This window comes from Gymnoscopelus microlampas (assembly GCF_963454915.1).
Source record: "Gymnoscopelus microlampas genome assembly, chromosome: 22".
NCBI classification, from domain to species: Eukaryota; Metazoa; Chordata; class Actinopteri; order Myctophiformes; family Myctophidae; genus Gymnoscopelus; species Gymnoscopelus microlampas.
Genome location: NC_139959.1, coordinates 14,061,466 through 14,083,843, shown reverse-complemented (window position 1 = coordinate 14,083,843; position 22,378 = coordinate 14,061,466). Strand labels below are relative to the sequence as shown.

General features: G+C 44.0%; 1 protein-coding gene across 1 annotated transcript in view; it reads right to left on the bottom strand.

Annotated features, from left to right (window-relative positions):
* The window catches only part of prex2 (phosphatidylinositol-3,4,5-trisphosphate-dependent Rac exchange factor 2), a 160,083-nt gene that overhangs the window by 95,776 nt on the left and 41,929 nt on the right, over positions 1 to 22,378 (bottom strand). The window contains exons 7-13 of the mRNA XM_084048787.1: positions 17,386 to 17,519; positions 15,617 to 15,720; positions 13,708 to 13,857; positions 12,865 to 13,009; positions 6,816 to 6,916; positions 4,368 to 4,471; positions 4,076 to 4,125 (exon numbers count right to left, since the gene is read on the bottom strand). Of these exons, the coding sequence (XP_083904913.1) occupies positions 4,076 to 4,125; positions 4,368 to 4,471; positions 6,816 to 6,916; positions 12,865 to 13,009; positions 13,708 to 13,857; positions 15,617 to 15,720; positions 17,386 to 17,519 (788 nt within the window). The remainder of the gene's footprint in view (positions 1 to 4,075; positions 4,126 to 4,367; positions 4,472 to 6,815; positions 6,917 to 12,864; positions 13,010 to 13,707; positions 13,858 to 15,616; positions 15,721 to 17,385; positions 17,520 to 22,378) is intronic.

Below are 22,378 nucleotides of genomic sequence, written 5' to 3'. Positions count from 1 at the left end.
GGTCACTTTTAAAAAACATTGGCGGTTGCGTGGTTATGTCAAATTGGGTTTTCTTTTGGCCGTCAACAGCCAAAAGGCATCGCAGTCCGCGAAGGGCTCGGTCAGGTCAGGGCTCTAAAGTGTGTTTGGCCCCACGGAGCACCATGTCACTGACGCGTTGCTCTGCTGCTCTCAGTGTTACCACCACCACACGGCCAGATTCTCTGCCTGCCAGACCCCCGGAATGCTGTCTGAAATAGAGCTGTGACTTTCCCATGAACGCCGGGGTCTCCCCGGGGACACGCAGGGGCCGAAACAGCAGGCCCGGGAAAGTCCAGGGCCGCCCGCAACTTACACCACTCACACAGATCCACCACACGCAAGCAAGCAAGCAAGCAAGCACTCATTCACTCACTTCACTTTACCTCACTCACTCACACATACAGTAGACCACCCCACACATGCGCATATTTAAGACACACGGACAACCTCAAACACGCACGCACACACACACACACGCGCGCGCGCACGCACACACGCACACTCGCGCACACACACAAACACACACACAGACCAGAGAAGTCAAACACAACATGTGGGCCAAATAAAAGTCCAATCTCAGCTGTCTGCAGCTCACCAGAATGTGGAGCGTGAGAGGGCAATCACACAACCCCCCCCAACACAAACACACATACACACGCCAGTCCCATAAAGGAACATTCTGTTGCATAAGTGCATTTGACAGACCGGGTTCGGTCTGCGAGGCGGGTGGAGTGTTGGTATACACTGGTTAGGCACGATGCTCTGCCGTGCCATGCAATGGGGAAACTAACGAGGGTGGATGTTCACTGAAGTTGTCAGAGTGAAAAATGAGGTCCGGTGGGGCAGCCATATGCCTGGCATAAGGGCAGCGCCAATCTGTGGAGCAAGTAGCAGAGGGAGAGGTCAAAGGGGAGGTGCTTATTGCTCAACTTGCCCGCTGCGAATGGAAAAGAGCCTGGGAAGTTGGCAGTACTTTTTTTGTGAAGGGTAAATTGATGGCCTAGGCCATGCTGTACTTTCCTTGGTTGTTTCAAACTGAAAGCCCTAGCATTTAATTAGCGTTTTTTAAATCCTGAGTAAATAACTAATGTTATTGTTGTGTTATGTTTTAAATTCTACGTTTTTTTTCGTGTTATTGTCTGTCTGTTATATTGCTGTATAACATACTCACATGTTGTACATCAACTTTGGTTTTAAATTTAAATGGTTTTAAATTTAAATGTGCTTTAGAAATTAAATTGACTATGCACAATCCATAAATATTGAGCTGCTGAAAGATGTATAAGCATAACAAAGCAACAGTACTATTTTCCCAGAGTTGTTATAATATTCTTCTTCCGTTCTTCATTAAAATAATTCAAGAGTGTTTTTCAGATGACTCTCAGTTTGCAGCCTTTCCATGTTAATATCTTAAGCACCTTCTCATCCGATGCATGAATGCATACCTGTGTCTGAAGGGCGCTAGCCTGTTAAGGGGTTCAATATTTCATACAAGGGAATCAGATACCCTTGAGGGCCTGAATTCACAGCTTTCTTCTTGGGGAAATGGGCTGTCTAGTCCCCCCCCCCCGCACACACGCACACAAACACGCACGCACACAAAAACGCACACACACTTACACACACACAGACCTCACCCTCCATCCCCCACTCCTCATTTCTCACTCTGCCAGGAAATTCCACCTAATTAGGCAAGGGCTGGTTGGTCCAATTAAACCCTGGCATTCCCAGGCCCCGGGACGCATTGTTCGGGACATTCAGTGAGAATGCACTGCGCTGCACAGACACTCTGGCACACACTACACTACACCACACACACACACACAAACACAGCTACAGCAGGAAGACAAGACACACACAGAGACACAGACTTTCTACGTCTGTGGCGGTTTTGGCCCCAACACAGACAGCAATGGACTGAATGCTGACAATACTCCAAGCACCAATACGCGCACCCATGCACACACACACACACACACACACACACACACACACACCGCGCACGCACGCACGCACGCACACACACACACACACACACACACACACACACACACACACACACACACACACACACACACACACACACACACACACACACACACACACACACACACACACACACACACCAAGTCAACCCTGAAGTCATATGGCTGTCAGATCAGACAGAAGAACTATGCTCAAATCCATGGAGCATCAATGTGGTCTCTCCAGCTACGGAAGAGTTTCACAGGGGTTAATTCAAAGCTGTGCTTAGGGCCATTTGAGATCCAACATAAACAGCCAGCGTGGGCCAGAACCTTTGTGGTACAACACATTAACAGACCGTACCTCAAACACTGTTAAAATGGAATTCACAAGAACAACAGCAAAAACCAAAGCATGCCGACAAATTACACCTATAAAGTGCACGTGCTCCACTTCTGTCTATGTTTTTGCACACTGTCAAACAATGGGATGTTTCATTAAACGTGTAAGGGGAACAAGTGCCAAGATCGCCCCAAACACACCTGCTTTGCATTTGGGTTGTAGGGCCTATTGCAAGGCCATGTTGGATGTTTCTGGCACACATCAGCAGTAATTGCCAACCGCAAGACACATGGAGACTGAATAATGAAGAGTTTGATATTATCGCTCTACATGTACCGTATGTACAAATCATATCGCACTTTAAAAATAAAGCAGATAACTCCATTCAGCTTTAATATGAGCTGCCTCAAAGCCATCAATCTCCACAGGGCCTATTTTGCAATGTGTTACAGGCTGGAGAATTCAAATGGATGTCTGCTGTCTGCCGCACTACTTTGTGTCAGGCCATCGAGACCACAGGATCAATACGCCATGACATGTGTAATTGGTCACGCGCGGTGAACTGCGCATGTCCCATCCATTCCAGCTGAATGCCCTGAATACAGCTCTGCACCATGCCTCGACATAGGCATGAGTCTTGTCTTTGTAGCTGTGATGAATGGATTGAGCAGCATGACCCAAACATATCAGCATGGACACACACAGTGTGTGTATGGGGGAGCAGAGAGCATGCAGTTAAAAGCCTATAGACAAATCCAAAGAACACTGCCGTGGCGCAATCATAACTGCGGTGTCAGACTTCTGTTGCGGTGTGGAAACTGCTTGCTTTACCTGCTATTTTACTAACTAAATGCTCTGGCAGATACAAAAGTGTCACTGACGTGCATCAAGTTAGGCTACTTGGTCACATTGGATTGCGGTGCTGGTGCAGCCCAAAATAAGAGACTATTTGACACTTCCAATGTGAACAAGTGACATAACTTGATGCAAGTCAGTGACACTTTGTATCAGCCAGAGTAATATAACAGTTAAAGCAAGCAGAATGCACACCGCAGCAGGCGTCTGACGCCGCAATAATGATTGCGCAACCACAGGGCAGCACTCAGTGGATTTGTCTTGCTCAGGAAGACGCAAGGCTCAAGGAGAACACACAGTCATCCCTGCTTTGAAGATCCATTTGTGAAGATCATCAGCGAACGAGACACAAATGTCTATTCTGAATTGTTTTGGTTAGCCTTTCATGATAGACAAATGTTATCTATTACCGTATGTTGTCAAAGCAGTATAAAATGGTGGGAATGTATAAGCAGTGAATGCTCAAAAGGCAAAAGAGAATGAAAGAGAAAGGGAATGCTAGCAATGTTATCGCTTTCCATGTCCAAGTGTCCAGATGGCTCGTGTGCGTATCTGTGTATGTGAGGCCCAATCCTTTGACTTTGCATCTGTCCTCTACAAAAGGGAATGGTGCAGACAAGTCCTGCCAAGTGCTATCACCCACAGGCCCTGCCACACTATATCACACTCTATGCCAGTCCCTCCCATGTTAGCTCCTCTTGAAAACAATAGGCTTATAGTTCACTGGCATGCAGTACTTCCATCCTCCGTGCCGCTCTGGTCTGAATTCTTAAACTTTTGGCGTACTAGCTGGAGCTATATTTAGGTTATTTTTAAGCCTGCCAACCTGCCTGCCAGCGACGAGCTGTGGAGGGACAAGTGAAATGGGCCATAAAAGAAAATGGACGGATACCTGACGACAGGAGTGAAGAGACTGTGAAGACGACAGAACAATCTGACCCCCTGAGAGAGAGAGAGAGGAGATGAGAGAGAGGAGAGAGGAGAGAGGAGAGAGAGAGAGAGAGAGTTTAGAAATGACAGTAGTAAAAAGCATTAAATTAATCTAATGTTCCAACACGGTAAATATACCTTGCCTATTGCCTATTTCTATTACTTTTATTTTGCTGTTTAAGGTTATTAAGTACTGTAGTGTACACTTAGAAATGGTTTGAATATGAGAATGACTGTTGCGCAACTGCTGTTACCTTGGAGATGACATCCTGCATGTCACTTCTGGGGTGGTAGGTGCCATCATCATAGCGAAAGCGATACAGCACAGGCTCAGGCTTGAACTGGTGCTTGTCTGTGACTGCAATTCATCACATACAGAAAGGACTGTGACTGAATGAAGGCGATGGCAGACACAAAGTGATGTTAACCCTCCACCAACCTTAAAAAGAGCCGTATTAACCGTGAATTTAACAAGAATGACACAGTCACAGTCATATTACCCCAATGGAAACAAGACAGCATGGATTTTTTTGGTGTCATCCTTTTAGACAAAGTGTTTGACTGTACTCGTGCTGTTTTTACATTTCTGTCTAATAAAATATTCAACCAATCAACCAAATTATACCAGCTTGAGCCAAGCTAAAACCCTTGAAAAGTCAATCATGAATCTTACAACATTATTAAAAAAAACGTACCAAATTAAACTCAGACTTTAAGAATTTGATAGGTCACCAAATTCAGCACAACAGCTATACTAACTTACAGTAGACACAGACACACTCTACACTTCAAGCAAGCATCTAAATGAACACTTTCAATACATTTTTCATGCAAACTAAAGCAAGGGAAAAGAACTAAAGAATAGCGGACAAAAGGGCGATATTCATGCACTCATACAGGCACAAACAATCCAACATCTAACTGTAAACATAAACAAAAATAACTTACTACTACTATAAAAACTGCAGTATTAACATAACTATTGCAATGATGACGCAACACAGCAGTTCAGAGTATGGGAAGGCATTGCGGACTCCCCATTGGCTTAAAGGACAGCCAATGAGGAGAAAGTCACGAAAAAGTCACAACTAGCGCAGCGACTGAAGCTGGCAAAAAATAAATAAACTCACTCCAAAACCCAGCCTTCCAGCCTGGAGGAGCCTCCCAAACACACGAGGGGTCAAAGATAACACTGCTGAAAGCCACCCACCCACCCCATCCCACTCTGCTTGCTTTAGGGGGCTTTGTTGAAGCCCCCACCTAATAGAATGCAGTTGGCTCTGTGTCTTTGGCTGTAGAACCATGAAGGTTCCATTAACGTCCTTATGAAAAGCAAGCTCACTGGCCCTTGGAGCTATTCCTCTCTGTCAGGGAGAGCCTCAAAGCCCGATCTCATTTCTCTCTGTTAGGAAGCAATAAAGAACCCCAGAGTAATTTAAGATCCAGGCCTGGCCACCGGCCCCAGTCTTTTGAGGAAAAATACATACTGAGCGCAGTACGCACCATTAAGTGCGAATGCAGTGCGTCAACCAGCACGCCACCTCAACACATTGCACAATTCTCATCCGAGGCCACTACGCAGCCATTGAACCGATATTACACAAACACTGGGGCGAGAAGGGATTAATATTTATAATCCCTTGCCTAAACAACGTGTCACAGGGAGTTTTTAAGTCGGACATCTGCTGAGACGTGAATACGAGATCTGCAAACGCAACCCGAGCGGTGAGATCACTGTTGTAAAACGCTTAACTTGTTGAATGAGGGATGTTCAATACACGCAGTTAGAAGTCAAGCCAGGGTGCAACCGTAAATGTAAACCACTTGCGTGCCGTCTACTGTGTGCGTAATGCAATGTCACTTATATTGTACATGGCGTAATTGTTCATGTAGAGCAGCAAAGGAAGGAAACATCTGTAGTAAATCTGGAGCGTAAAAATGGCTACTCTCAGAGCTAATTAACACTCAGGATTTTGCGGTGTAGGAAGGCGAGGTAAAGAACAAGAGATGAGGGGTGAGTGGGTCACCTCTGACACCACCCGGCAGCATCTGCTGTTCACCCACCCACACAACCACCTGATGTGGTGAGAAATTAGAGAAAGTAGACCTGCTTTTGCATGAATATTTAAACCAGAGACAAATATATAATGAATAATGTTAATTTTGCCAAACAGGCATCTTCTACCCAAATTGATAATTCCGATTTTTTTTTGTGTGACACAAATCCACAGGCAGTGGTGGAATATATATTTTACAGATATTTTACTTCAGTAAAAGTAGCAATACTACAATATGAAAATACTCTGTTACAACTAAAAGGCCTGTGAGTAAAAGTACAAAAGTATTGGCATGGAAATATAATTAAAGTACCAAAAGTAAAAGTACTAAAACATTTGAAAATAGCAGATCTACAAGCTCACAACGTGTCGCGATGCGACGCGTTGTGAGCTTGTAGATCGGCTATTTTCAAATAGACTATGTAAAAAATATGGTTAAAGTGGTTAATGTAGGTTTTATAATATAATAATGTATATCTGCAAAGTAACTAAAGTATTGAAAATTAGAAATACTCCAGTAAAGTAAAAAACACCACAAAATTGTACTTTTGTAGTAAATGTACTTAGTTACTTTACACCACTGTCCACAAGAATCTGACGGGTCTACTCTTGAGGCATGCTGTGCATCTCTAGAGGAGAACCTACCATGGTGGATGATTCCGTTCTCCAGCAAAGCCTGTCCCAGGTGCACTCCTTCCTCTGGGTTGTCCGTCTCACCGATCTCCATCAGCCAGGACACAAACTCACTGAGGAAAAAGCAAAACAACATTATGCACTCACAGGTCAATTTTCTATTAAATTAGCAGGATTTCACAGTGTAACAGTCTCCATGGAATGTGCTCTCCTTTAGAAGCACTCAGGACACGTTTGCTTTTCACAAGGCTCAAGGATACGTGTAGCTGAATTATTCAAAACCAAACATCTCTAGAAGAGGAAGTTGATGTGAATCTCAATGAATTAGCAATCTGTGAAATCATCTCAATCAATGATCAATGAACCTACCTATGTCAATGTGGAAGCAGTGGAAAGAAATAAGAAAATCAAGAAGCCCTGGTGGCAGACAAACCACAGAGCTTTCAGGACTTAATGAATAACATTTACCATAAACTCATGTGACTATGGCAACAAACACCGTCTTGGCAAAGAGACATGATGATTTATTTACTATTGGGGGCCACCGTCTGTTTATTAAAACAACCAGCAGGGCTTACTCCAACTGTTTGGCCTTGTTCTATCTTGAAATCTGGTGCCGAGTGACAGCAGAAAATCAAGCAACACTGAAGTGTGTTTTAAACTCCCAGACGTAGGAAGAAAAATGCAAAGAGGATTTTTGTTTTTGTTTGGTGTGCATCATTTACAACTGCGATAAAGAAAGACACAACAACCACTCTGAGACAAAATGGACTAAATAGGATAATTCTCTATAATTCAGCAATCCACAAAGAGATGGATAGATAGAGAGAAAGAAAGAGATTGAGAGAGAGAGACAGACAGACAGACAGACAGACAGACAGACAGACAGACAGACAGACAGACAGACAGACAGACAGACAGACAGACAGACAGACAGACAGACAGACAGAGAGAGAGACAGACAGACAGACAGACAGACAGACAGACAGACAGACAGACAGACAGAGAAACAAGGGGAACATCAGTAGCATATCTGATTACGATCCTTGATGTTCTGTCTCCCCACAGAAGCCAAACAAACATGGCCAGCAGTACCAGTGGAATTCTGTGGTATCCCCTTCCAGCCTGTGATGGCGGGGCCGGGTGTCACCGTAGAGCCATCAGCAGGCTGTTGAGGGTTTGACGTTGAACGTTTTTCAGGAAAACAATCTACGGCCAATCTACCCTGGTCTTTCACTCTTCCGCCTTTCAATCTTCGCGTCCTGTTACCCCAATTCTAGAGTCAACAGAATACAGGGAACACGCAAGGGTCACAATAATGTCATTTTATCAATCCCTGCACCTTAGTCGTGGAAAGAGACAGAGAGCGAGAGAGAGAGAGATGGGGGCGGGGGACTCAAAATGTTTGCAATGCATGGCTCTTGTGGCATTGTGCAGATTAAAGTTGTAAACGGCTTCTTCAATCTATATGTAAATACAAAGTCGACATTCTGAAAAGGAAGAGCTATTATCTTCCGGATCCCAATTGTTTTATTGAATGTTACCGTTATTAAAAGTGGTCCAGCAATATACAGTATTGTGCAGAATATTATTGCGATGAAACATCTGAGACATGGACCAAGTGAAGGAAGCTAGCTGAGGATTATGGCAACAGTATGCATTCCTCAAAAGATGTGTAACTTGTCCTTTCACTAACATCTGTTGCAGTGCGTGTGCATGTGTGTGTGTGTGTGTGTGTGTGTGTGTGTGTGTGTGTGTGTGTGTGTGTGTGTGTGTGTGTGTGTGTGTGTGTGTGTGTGTGTGTGTGTGTGTGTGTGTGTGTGTGTGTGTGAGAGAGAGAGAGAGAGAGAGAGAGAGATAGTGGTAGCGCATTCTGTCAAAATGTGCAAAAGGTAAAATATATGGTCCCTTGAACATCTTTCCCCTTTTCACAATGGGATGATAACAGCTGAATGGGAGCTGGCTGCCACAAGCATTCTCTCTGATAAATTAAACAGTCCCACGAAGCAGACCACAAATAAGACCCTACCGCTTAAATGGGAGGAGTTCGAGACCCAGAAATAGCTCTGGGCCTCAAAGAATCAAGAGAGCGAAAGAGGAGGAGAGCGAGAATAAAGGAGAAACATTTCACAATGGAGGGAGTGGGCCGACTCTAAGCCATAGGCAATATGGCATTCATCAGGGAACATACCACGCTGGTTCCAATTCACCAATCACGCCTACATATTATCTTCTCTAAAAAGTCCCAAAGTCAAGACAAGGGTTGTACTGTACTCAGAAGGTTGCACAGAAACTGAGTATAAACCTGGGGGCTGTACAGTACAGTATATGCCCTTTTCCCCACATCTACAAGTGATCCTCAAGGTGCAGGACCATGCTGCATACTGAGGGATAGGCTTTCATAGGACCTCTAAAAGCTGTACCTTGAGGTACATGCTCACACCATATGGTCTCCTCTAAGTCGACAAGGCTCCCACTTACGACCAACGTTTGATGCCTTTAATCTTTTCAGCTGACAGATCAATTCCTGTTCCAGACCGCATAGGGATCTGGTATTGTCTGCATGGACCAAAGGAGAAAGTTACTCCCCATTCCAAACCCCCGTACCATGTAACTCGGCCACAACTATGTCCAATTGGGCTTTCTGGTTGCTTTTTTTTCCCTCTCCCTTGCTTTTAAAAATAACTATGATGTTGAAATGGCTGTTTAAGCTGCAGTACCTCGAGTCAGATTATTACCAGTCAAAACATCTCCCTAAAATTTTTAAACAAATGGAAACCATGGGTCATTCTGAAATTAAACTTGGGCGTTTTCAAGAAGAATCGGAGGAGGCTATACTACAATCAAGAGAACCACAGCTCCAAGGCTCATTTTATTCATACTCATAGACTATCTGCGTGTTTCAAACGGGTGTGCTGTGTAAGCCTTCGGGACTATACTGTATGGAACAGTTGGCTGTCATTATGAACTACAACCCAAAACGGGCAGGAATCGCTCTCAGCTATAACCATATGGCTGTTGATTTTATAACACTGATTCAGCCACACTCCATCAGATGGTGTTAGATTCTCGCTTTCACAACCACAGTCATAGGTCTACAGCGTTCAAAGATGATGGTAATTGGGTGCAGAACAAGCAAGTGAAAATGTGCACTAAGACATTGAATGTCAGCAGAGTAGCCGAAAGGAACTTAAATCACATAAACCCTGTATTCACATGCACATTTGGCAAAAATAGCAGATCTACAAGCTCAAGCTATTTTTGGCAAAATATTTGGTGTGGGACCACAGTCAACTAAGTGTATAGGGTTTAAGTGATTAACCCATTCAATCCGGGAACGCATCTCTGCCATTTTAAGATTTCTTTGACCATTCAAAAATAGCAGATACACAAGCTCATAGCGCGGCACCGAGTTCCACGCTATGAGCTTGTAGATCAGCTATTTTTGAAAAATCTTTAAATTATGTGCAAATCTTTGAATATGTATTTTTTTAAAGCGAACATTTGTCAAATATTTAGTTCCAGGGACCTCCAGAAGCAAAGATATCAGTTACAAATGTTCGCTTTGAAAAATATATTATATTCAACGATTTGCACAAAATGTTCAAGATTTTTCAAAAATAGCAGATATACAAGCTCATGTGCTATGAGCTTGTACTGTATATCTGCTATTTTTGAATAGCCCAAAGTATAAAATAATGGTTATAGCTAAAAACCTAAAATGACACAGTATGCGTTACCGGATTGAATGGGTTAAGAAAGTGAGCTTACAGACAGTATAGGCTCCATGTACTAAGAGGCTGAGTGCTCCGGTATATAACACCGAAATGTACAGTAAAGTGCTTTGAGGCTCACCGGCTCAGTGAAACGTTTATTATCTGAGAGTGGAGATAAGGCGGGGGATCAGGTGGTTCAGGCTGGTAATGCACCAGAGGAACAGAGACTCACATAGTCTAGAGATTGAAGCTAGCAGCCCATGCCCTCCAATCATCACACATCTTCAGATAGACTGCCGAAACGATGCAAGCCCTGTTTCCCATTACAGGATTACATGCAGGAGAAGATAAACCGACATCGTTCTAACTTTTTAATTACTTTCACTTTTGTAAAAAGCTTAACTGAAGACTGTTGATAAGGCTGATATGAACCTCATATTATTATGCATGGCTAAACATCAAAAGTTTTTATGTGATAAAAGCAGCATCCTGGAAACTGTCAGAGAAAGTTTTTTTGTTTTGCTTTTATGCCTTTATGGATAGTAGGCTGACAGGAAACAGGGAGAGAGATGGGGGGTGACATGCAGCAAAGGCCGTCAGGATCGGGACTCGAACCCGCTAGGCCAGCGGTCCAGGCCAAGCTGCAAATTTTGGGTATTTTTATGTGTACTTATGACAAAAAGCAGGATCAAATCAAATCAAAAGTGAAGGTGGATGGTGCTCTATTTTAATGGCAAAATAAATAAGGACACAGACATCCAGTTAAGCAAGGGGTGGGTTTGTGCGCACCACTGGAGACTGGGGGTTTGAATCCTCAACGGTGCCTTCAGCTTGCAGGTTGGTCGGGGCACCTGTTCAGCAGGGAGCAGAACTGGGAGGAATACCATGTTTTTCCACACGCATTACATGCTCCCTGTGAAAATCCTCACTGTCAGGTCAAAAGAAGCGGCTGGTGGCGTCATGTGTAATGGAGCAGACATGTGGTTACTGTATGTCTACACCCTCCCCATAACAACTTGTGGGGATCAGCAGAGACAGGGACTAATGCACATGGTGGGGAATTAGCATAACTAAATTGGGAGAAAAATGAAAAACTAAGCTTAAGTACAAATGTTCACATGTGCATGTCACAAGTTCAAAAATCTACCACATCTAGTACTGTTCCCTATCCGCCTCATCGCACGCACACACGCACCTGGACAGTGTAAAGCCCTGTAAGGTACAGTATGTGCCAGTGTGGCTGACAGATAGATGGAGGCATTCACACACACACACACACACACACACACACACACACACACACACACACACACACACACACACACACACACACACACACACACACACACACACACACACACACACACACACACACACACACACACACACACACACACACACACACACAGCTGCCCTCCAGCCAGCGTAATGGCCTCTCTACGGTGGATTCCTCTGTGGAAGGCTTATTCTAATCTAACACGGTGAGGGAGGGAAAGTAAATCGGTCAGCAGGGCAACAGAAGGACTTCTCCCTGTGATTTATGATCGGCCTTCAATGAGCCGCTCCGTCCCAAGACACCACGCCAAATAATCCTTAAATAAGATTCACGGCGATGTCCGCGTGGAGTTGATTTCCCCATGACTTGACTGCAGATACTGTACTCAACGGTGGATCTTCTGAACAGAGGAGTGCTAACGTGTCCTTCCCCCCTCGGCTCTCTTCAGAATGTCTCGCTCGATTAGGAATGAAAGAATGAACGAAGGAATGCAGCCCGAGTTTAGCACCAAAATGCCGGGTATTCAGCTCTGACTGAAGGTATTAGGTATGTACAGTATATGCTGTTATTCGCTCTGCTGGAATTTAATATGCAAATGCTGTGCATCACCCAAAAGTGAATACTTTACAATGTAAATCTGAAACTCATATTCCTGCTCACCTCGACCATTAAGAACACAGAAGCACTAGTCTCAAGGAGCCAGGTCATCAGAGATCTCCACCTACCAATAACGTCTGGTGAGTGGTGACATCTAAATTCAAGTTGCTGGAACAGTAAAGAAAACGGTCGCATATTGCTTTGGAAACAAATCCTATCAGTCCCCAGTGTGAAGGGCTGGCCTTAATTCTGGACTGGTTGTTCAATGCAGTTATTAATTATTTATTTTACTCTGAGTTGTTTCTACTCAGATTTACCCACTACATTGAATTTAGATCTCTGTTCGACTGAAGCACAGTCATCTAGCTTGACATTCACAGCAATAATGACTCATCGTGCTGAGAATGGCAATGTCAAAACGCTTTCACACTGGACAAGGCATGAGTGCCAAGGTTGAGGGCGTGTGGCCTACCTTCCCAGGAAGCACTTGGGAAAGGTGGTGAGCTTGCGTTTCCTGTCCTTGATGAGGTGTCCCTTCTTGGTCATGAGCTGGTAGAGTTTCTCTCCCTTCTCCGACACCATGACCCACGTATCTTGCTCCATACCCAGCCTCAGAGCTACAAAGAGAGAGGGACAGAGAGAGAGAAACAGAGAGACGGAGAGAGAGAGAGAGACAGAGAGAGAGAGAGAGACAGAGAGAGAGAGAGACAGACAGACAGACAGAAATCAGAAAAGCTCTGCATGCACATTTTAATCTTTAAACTCAGCTCCTTGTCTGGATGTGACATCAATTACTAAGTGAAGAAGACTAATATATCTTACTCTCACAGGCTAATTAGCAGTGCCAGTTCACAATAGGTTTAAGTAGGGTGAATCAATCATGGAGGTTATTCTGTGGCTACCAAGGGCAAAATACAGTTTTCCCTTCCTTAAGATAATTGGTCACCTCACAAATGTATGAGCAGGATTATGAACATTGCGCGCGCACGCACGCACGCACGCACGCACACACACACACACACACACACACACACACACACACACACACACACACACACACACACACACACACACACACACACACACACACACACACACACACACACACACACACACACACACACACACACGAAATTGCTCTTCACTGGTTAATGAAATAGCAATAATTCTCAACTATTGCATTGAAGATGCACATTGTTAAAAGTTAAACTTTTAAATATTTGGAAGTTTCGTATTTGTAATATTAAAACCTCAACAAAATCGTCCAGTGAACAAAAGTTAAACAAAAGCCTTAAACCAAAAATGACCTCCTTACTTTTCCTCCTTTCTCTCTCTTTCAAGATGGCCTCTAGCCATTCCTGTTTCTCCTCCGGGGTCTTAGCCATGCAGACGAACCACTTGTTCTTGGCCGTGTTGTGGATCTTCCAGCCGTTGTTCACAATGTTTCCACTGCTGTGGTAGTCAGCTGCAGGACAAGAGGAGAGCACAAACAAGAATATTGAGAAGGGGGCTCCGCTTGTGTCCTAAAAGACCTCTCGTCACGAGGGGTGGACAAAATGCTAATCCACCGCTTTGACTCATCCCAGTTTGGTGTCATTTTTTAAGCTTTTTTTTAATGTTTGAGCCATCGTGCCATCAATTTGAGGTTGCATTGATGAGGACATTGTAAACAGACTTGAGCTGAGGAGAAAATTAGCATTGCCACATGAAACATGCATCTAACAAGAGACAGGACCCCAGTGAGTTGGTTCAGAGAAGACAGGACCCACTCATTACTGAGAAAAACTAAAGGGAGAGTGGGGGGCATACACAATAGAACAGACAGGCCATACAAGAGTTCACAGACAACTCTATGAAATGCTGTTTCTATAGTAAAATGTGTCTTAATTGAATTCAGAGAGGAAACACTCAGGATTTTACTGTGTACATATTGTCTCATACGGTGCTGTGTGCAGCAGTGTTTCTGAGCGCCCACAAAGCTTTCATAATGAACACCACACATTACTCTGAGTAATGTGGTCCATAGAGGTGCACATTCATGCCCTATAGACTCTCATCTACTGATAGGAGCCAAACAAAGCTGTAATTCTGCCTCTGGAGCCTTCTCCATTCGAGTGCCACATCGATTATCACTCCTCTCCTGTAATGAGATAAATGACTGGACACAAATGGAGAGAGAAGAGCATCCATCAGAATTATTTACCACCAGGGCCCTCTGAACCTCCCCAAAACCGACAGGTGCTATTGATTCTACACTTAAAACAGAAATGTTACGAATGTCAAAACAGATGAAAATAAACGACCAAAGGTGAGGAGGTACGTGCATGCCCTCGCTGATTGTGTGTGTGTGTGCGTGTGCGTGTGCGTGTGCGTGTGTGTGCGTGTGCGTGTGTGTGTGTGTGTGTGTGCGCGTGTGCGTGTATATGCGTTTGTGTGCTCATTAATTCCATCACGGGGAGAATGCTTCCCCGGTCGGGCCCGCTTGACCTCTGCGGTTTCCGAGGTCACCAAAAAAAGCAAATAAACTCAACCATTAAAATCATCAATTGCAATCAGTTCAAATTATAAGTACAGCGTTGTGTCCTTTCCGTGGTATTGCCTGGCGTGATTCGACGTGTGCCTTCCCTTCGCGAGCACAGTTTCAACCGCAAGATGCTGACGGTGTGCCTAGGAAAGGGGGGAAAAAATAAATACAAAAAGGACCTAGTGCTTTCATTATGTTGTAATTTGAGCTAAAACACTCCTGTCGCCCTGTGTTCCAGATTGAGATCTCCCGTCTGTGAAGCGGAACACCCACGAGTTACTTCACCGCCGCCTGCCGTGTTTATCCGCTCTCTCTGACCCAAACCCATCCATCTCTCACCGAAAAACACCCGATATTACTTCCCATCTCAGCCGACCGGGGAGGAAATGATGGCTTCTACAAATATAAAGGATAATCATTGGCTATGTGAGGCCAAGACACACAGCAGCTACGGTCCACCAAGTACCAGGCAGTGGTGTCCCAAGCAACTCCACCACTGTTAAGTATCTAAAGGGAAAATAGCTTTGTAGATAGGTCATGTTTCTCCATAGGTTGTTATAAAAGGTTAAAGTATGCATGAGTCAACAACCATGCAGCAGTCATTTGACAGAGAGAAAAGGAGAGAGAAAGCTCCATATGCAATTTGGTTAAAACAAAATGATTTTACAGTTTAAAACAATTTGCTAACAAAATCACCCACCTGTGCCATCGTCCATGTTCTCTACCTCCATCACCTCTGTGTTGATTCTGCCTCTGAACAGGTAACGGGGGCCCTCGGTTGCAGCCTTGCTGTTTTTTAAGCGCCTGCATTCAAGAGGACACACAGACCACAACTTTTAACTCATCCACTGCCAGACTTATTGCTGGCCGCGTTTGCCCACTGCCAGAGATTTTTCATTGAAAAAAAAAAAGTACTCTGGAGCTGAGATACAGAATTTTTAAGCTTTAAGTTAACAAGGAAGTGGATGGGAGTCTTTTCCTTCGAAAAATCATATCTCCTTGGTCTTTGGGTCAAAAAAAGAAAAAGAAAAACATAATAAATGTTTTTTTTATTTTTTTATTTTTTTATTAATAATTAAGTTTTTTACGTCTGTGGCAGGGTTGGTAAACAGGAATAATTACGTTTATTACGTCAGTGGCAGTGGATGAGTTAACAACGAACCCCTCAAGTTTTTCCCTTCGCTCTCACCGTGATTAGAATTCTTCCATTTTCCTAGCATGTTACGTGACAGGGTACCAAGTGAAGTCAGAAGAACAAACTCACACATTCAAACAGAATGCATAATTACTGATTAAAATGCCATGGCAATACTTTTTGTTTGATTTGAGGTGGTGAATGGATACATATTTATGCCCTCCCACCTCCACCTCCGGAACATAATTGTACTGTTCTATAAACACACTACGTTCCCCGTCCCGCAGATAAAAGCCAGAGCCAAGCAGGTGGTAGAGGGGTAGTAGTGGTGGGTGAGCAAGAGCAGCCAGACATACACAGAACGCAGCATGCTGCTGCAATGCGTTCTACAAAAACAGTGGCACAGATAGCATACAGTAGTATTATTTTTTCCATGCTCTGTTCATTGCTTGTTTTCACAATATATAAACTTGTTTTATCCTGCTGTTCTTATTCTCAATATTTATTACACTGTTGTATTATGCCTTTTGTAATCTCGGCATCATTGAAAATACTCAATGTATTTCCGAGAAAATAAATAAAGGTCGAATGAATGAATAAAATAGTATAGTTTAAAATAGATCGCCTTATTTGGATAAATGGTTGTCGGTTAGCGTTCCCTGGCTGCGCTTCTTGTGCTTTCTATCCAATGTCATGTCATTTGGTCAATTATAGAATCCCATTAGGCTGATTGTAAGTGTAATGTAAAGACAAGCTTACACGTGTTTCAGAAAGTGGTTTCGATCGCCACCTAAAATAACCACATAGTACTAAATCAGCTCTGAGAGTGCCAAAATGGACTCTCCCGTGTTTTCATTCTAATCCTCATTTCTGTCTCAATTCAACTAAAATACCTCCACCAGAGCAACACTCAGCCTTCCCACTTGAACCCCAGCATGTCTATTCTGGGAGGAACATTCACCAAAAATAGCTGATCTACAAGCATAACACCCGATTTGAGCTTGTAGATTGGCTATTTTCAGTGTAGAGATTCGGTGTAGATGGAAGAAAGCAGTCCAAGTGCAATTGTAACTCGAGTCAGTTTCACTAAGGCTAGAGGGTTTAAGCGGTTAAAAAAGAACGTAATTGAAATGGAGCGTTACATTATTTATGGAGACAGTAATGTAATGGCTATGTACTAGTCTGCCGTTAGCTGGGAGGATGGAATAAACCATTTTATTCTGTCCCTAAGACAAACACACACTCTCATATGTGTTTAATGCCTCTGTCTGTTCCACCTTCCCCCTCAAAAGAACAGTTAACAGAAGTCAGTTTGTGTAAAAGTGCAAAGACACCTGTTTTTCTTCTTGCAGTAGACCAGGAGGTTGTCGAACAGGAAGAAGACCCTCTCCTGTATGTTTCCAGCAGAGATTTTCAGCAGGACACCCTGCGTCAGCATTTCCGTGCACGTGTCTGTGATGTTGGAACCCTGGATTTAGACAGGAAGACAAACACACAGATGAACATACAGCACAGTATACAACAACACATACAGCACATTGCTACAGTACAGTACAGTCCAGTACAGTACAGTACAGTACAGTACAGTACAGTACAGTACAGTACAGTACAGTACAGTACAGTACAGTACAGTACAGTACAGTACAGTACAGTACAGTACTACTGCACAGATGAGGACAGACAGACAGGCATACAGTTGGTCAAAGTATTGACATTTTGTTGACTCCGTTGTTAATTGAAAAAATAACATCCACATGTATTTGTTCTGAAGGACACTTGGAAGAGTAGCCTTTGGGCTAAAACAATTCCTATAAAAATCAATCAATCAATCAGTTCAAGTCTGCACACTCAAATTAAACCAAACTTTATTTATACTTTTACAACCATCGCAATTGACCAAAGTGCTAGGCAAGTGCAACAACAACAAAGTCACATACATTAATCAGATAGAAATGCAATAGACTCAAATGTGATTAAAAGCTAATGAAAAAAGCAGCTTTTTTTTTTTTTTAGTGTGTCTTCTTCAGTAGGGATTTGAAAATCTCGATTGAATGCGCACTTCTAACGTGGATGGGCAGGCTATTCCAAAGCCTAGGAGCGGCGGTAGCTATGGCACAGCCACCCCTACTCATCAGTCTTGTTTTGGGAACCTTAGATCTGTGCAAAAGACACTTTGATGCAAGTATTCAGTCAGAGACTGAAGCGTCTTTAGAACTCAGATCCTGACATTTCATCATGGTGCAAATGCATCTACACTACACCAGTCAGGCAACGTGTGTGTGTGTGTGTGTGTGTGTGTGTGTGTGTGTGTGTGTGTGTGTGTGTGTGTGTGTGTGTGTGTGTGTGTGTGTGTGTGTGTGTGTGTGTGTGTGTGTGTGTGTGTGTGTGTGTGTGTGTGTGTGTGTGTGTGTGTGTGTGTGTGTGTGTTGCGGGGGGGGGGGGGGGGGGTTCCCAAGCCCTGCCTTTCCTGCTCCCTCTCCTTGGGGTCTGTGAAAACACACCCTACTTCCTCTCAGAAGATTGCTCAGGGACTTTTAAAAGACATGGCCATTTCTAGCTCCTATAGAATAACATCCCGCGCAGTTGAAGCCGTGTTGCATTGTGGCTCTGCGTCTGGTCGCCACATTGGTAGAGTTCGTTCTCCCGCCGCAAGCGATGAACTGCACAGCCTTTACCTTGTCTGCTTTTGGTAAACTCATGCGGCATGTTTGATGGGCCCCGGTCAGGGCTAAAAATAACCCCCCATGCGCACGGAGCAGGAAAATGTGCTAAGCATTTCCTCCTGCTGGAGACACCGGCAGGCCAAAACCTTGCTCGCTTTTTCCTTCTCCCTTTCTTCACCCTCGTTGCTCTCTTCCACCTCCCTTCCTCTGTTGATGCCACATCAGCTCTTTTTTTCCCTTCCTCCTCCGCCCTTCTATCTTTCAAACTCTCCACCTCCCTCGAGATGATTCCTCCACTCCTTTTTTTTGCCCACCCCCCTCTCTCTCCTTCTCTCTCTCTCTCAGGTCTGCTTTAAGTCCCCAGCCCTGGTCCAGATGTTAATGTAATTGCAGCCAGTGAATGTGTGCACACCAGAAACATGGTAGGGCCAGGTTGCCTCGGTCACTTCCAGAGGCCAGCAGCAGTGTCCCTATTGGGCCAGACTAAAAGACCTGCACTTCCTCTACGGGAGAACAGACGCTTCCTCTTTATGAGTTGCATGGGCTTTTAACAGAACCCCTCGACCGCTTACACCTATTTGGGCCGCAGGCCTATCCGCTTTTAATGAAACACTATACACTTCACAGCGCTCTCCTTTTCGGTTCTCTCCACCTTACCCCCTCCCCTTTACATTTCTGACTCTTCACCTCCTATTTCTTTCACAGCCTTGGTTCAGGATAAAGCTCTATACATGTGTCTACACATTTTCATAATATGCCTCTGCAATACAGCAGTCATTCTGAGGCAATGACTTATTTAATGTTACCTGTCAAAGGGCTGCCAGACATAACAGAATCAAAGAAAGGGTGGGCACCATATCTTGACTTTTATGGTGTAAAAGACAGATATACTCTGAACCCTTAAGAGGCATTTGTCAATTAGCTGAAGAGATAACAACGCAACAAGCCAAAGGGAACTTTGGCTGGCCAATTCAAGCAAAACTCCTCCTCAACCCAAGCAGACTTGGAGAATATCAACAAGACTAAAGAACAGGAACAGCATGTCTGCCTCAGTGTTTTAGTTTTTCAACATTATTTATGTGGTACGCAGTGACACAACGCAGGCACTTGAAACGCAAACCAAACTAGCAATTGTTTTCTGTGGCAAGCGCTTGGCAGCTGTCACCATGGGGACGACAGGCCATCACCCTGTGGAAAACCTGCCACGACACCTCGAGGGCACACAGCTGTGCAGAGGGTCAGTGCTAACAAGCAATCAGCCCAGGCAGAGAGAGGAACAAGAATGTTTAAAACAGAGGCTCTCTCTCTCGTACACTCCTTCGTGATCCCAGCGTCCATTCCTCAAACACCCACACAGAAAACACAAGACACCGACATCCATCCTCCCCCTTTTTCCTTTTTTTCTCTTTTCTCTTTAGTTTCATCCCCAGTGAGAGATGCAGAACCTGGCAGGCAAGCAGTGAATGTGTCCCACGCCAGAATGAGCTAATGTTTGTAATTAATAAAAAAGTGCTGAGGGAAACCGCAGAGAGCTGCTTAGGCCAAGACAGTACTGAGCAAAATGTCAAGGCACCCCACCCAAATGCAGATTCTAATACATCACACTATTCTTAGCCCTCTTGGAATACACGTGTGTGTGTGTGTGTGTGTGTGTGTGTGTGTGTGTGTGTGTGTGTGTGTGTGTGTGTGTGTGTGTGTGTGTGTGTGTGTGTGTGTGTGTGTGTGTGTGTGTGTGTGTGTGTGTGTGTGTGTGTGTGTGTGTGTATGCGTGCGTGTGCTTCTCATGTTCAATGATCCAGGTTTTCAGGGCTCTCTTGCTCAACGTGACAGATTCTTCCTTTTTTCTAAAGAGCTTAGAAACAGGGAGAGAGAGAATCGGAGTGACATGCAGAAAATGGTCCAGCTTTAGCATTGGAGCCTATGTGGCATGCACCCTAACCACTCGGCTATCGGGTCAACCCAGAACATCCTTCCTTTGCTGGGGCAATCCTAAAGCTATATTGAAAGTATGACGGCCATTGGCTTGATGTATTTCATGTACATCATGTACATTTCATGCTTATAGAGTGTGTTTTCAACAGACCGTAAATGAAGCCTATTTTGCAGTGATTTCAAATAGCTTTCTATATCCGGTCCGAAATGCAAACGGAAATTAATGCTATTGGCTGAAACCGCAACTCGGTAGAACCAGTAGAAACATACTTACTTTATAATTAATTTAAAAATAAATGGGACCATAATTTACAAAAACGCATATCATGGTGACTGAAAGAAGACTTTAAACTAGCGACTAAGCATATAGTATTTATGACAATGTTTATTTAGGTTTATAAAATCATGTGTAAAGTTCAAAAACCCATCCACTTGAATAGAGCCCAATTGCTTCTGCAACCAGCAGGGGTGAAACAGCGGTGAAACAGTGAGGCTACAGGCCATTCATATGAACTGTCACACTTCCTATATAGCCTCAATTTACAAGCCGGATACTAGCCCCTTGGGACAGACACACAGACAGACATATAATAGAATATTCTGAGTGAAAAGTAATTCTCTTTCACTTTGGACTGGAAATATTTCAGTAGCTTATTGTAATCTTTACTTAATTTAATTGACACCAGTTCATTTCGTACACCAATTCATTCCGATGATTCAATATCGTACCTCAGAGAGAACTAAGTAATGTTATTGGCCACAGAAACAGAAACATTCAGATTCTCTCGCCTAGTAAATGGGTGTAACGTTGTGGAAGGTTTTCAATTCCAATATCCTGTCTGCGTTCATAAAAGCCCTTGATGAGAGTATGAGTGAGCATCTTCCAGATATATTTTTCATCTTAACGACTGATCAACTGTTTGTTGATTCTGTGGTATTTTTAACCACATGAACCCTAGTGTCCCTATTCTGGGCATGTCATAATAGGCAAACATTTGGTGAATCATAGCAGATCTACAAGTTCACAATCCGTCGCAACGTAACTCATTGTGAGATTGTAGATTGGCTATTTTTGGCAAAGACATTTGGGTTAGGGTGAAAAAAGGAGACGGCCAAGTATAGTCCCCTGGGGGACGCCAGTCAACACAGTATAGGGTTGAAGTGGTTAAATGTGGACCAAAAACTCTGGCAGAGAGCCTTCGTAAATGTGCCGCTCGCAGTACAACAACATGCTCTCTGTTGTCAAGTTAGACCTATAGAACACGCACGCACGCACGCACGCACGCACACACACACACACACACACACACACACACACACACACACACACACACACACACACACACACACACACACACACACACACACACACACACACACACACACACACACACACACACACACACACACACACACACCATCTCAGTCACATGCGAGGAAGTCTTACCATGCTCTGTCATACCTTATCATATCCATATCTGAGGCCAACAAAGCACAGATTCAACTTGAAACGCTGCTTTCCGTTTGATCACAGCAGCAAATGCTTTCTAATCAAAAGCCGTTTTGTGAGGGTTTTACTTAAGAGTTACAGTATGAATCCATTTTCGTAGTAACCGGCGTTAATCACCAGACTCTCCATAATCAGATTCTCTTGTGTGCATGGGTCAGGGGAAGCCTTCAGGCTCACCCTGCATGACGCCAGGTCAATTACATAAGCATCCCCAGGGCCCTG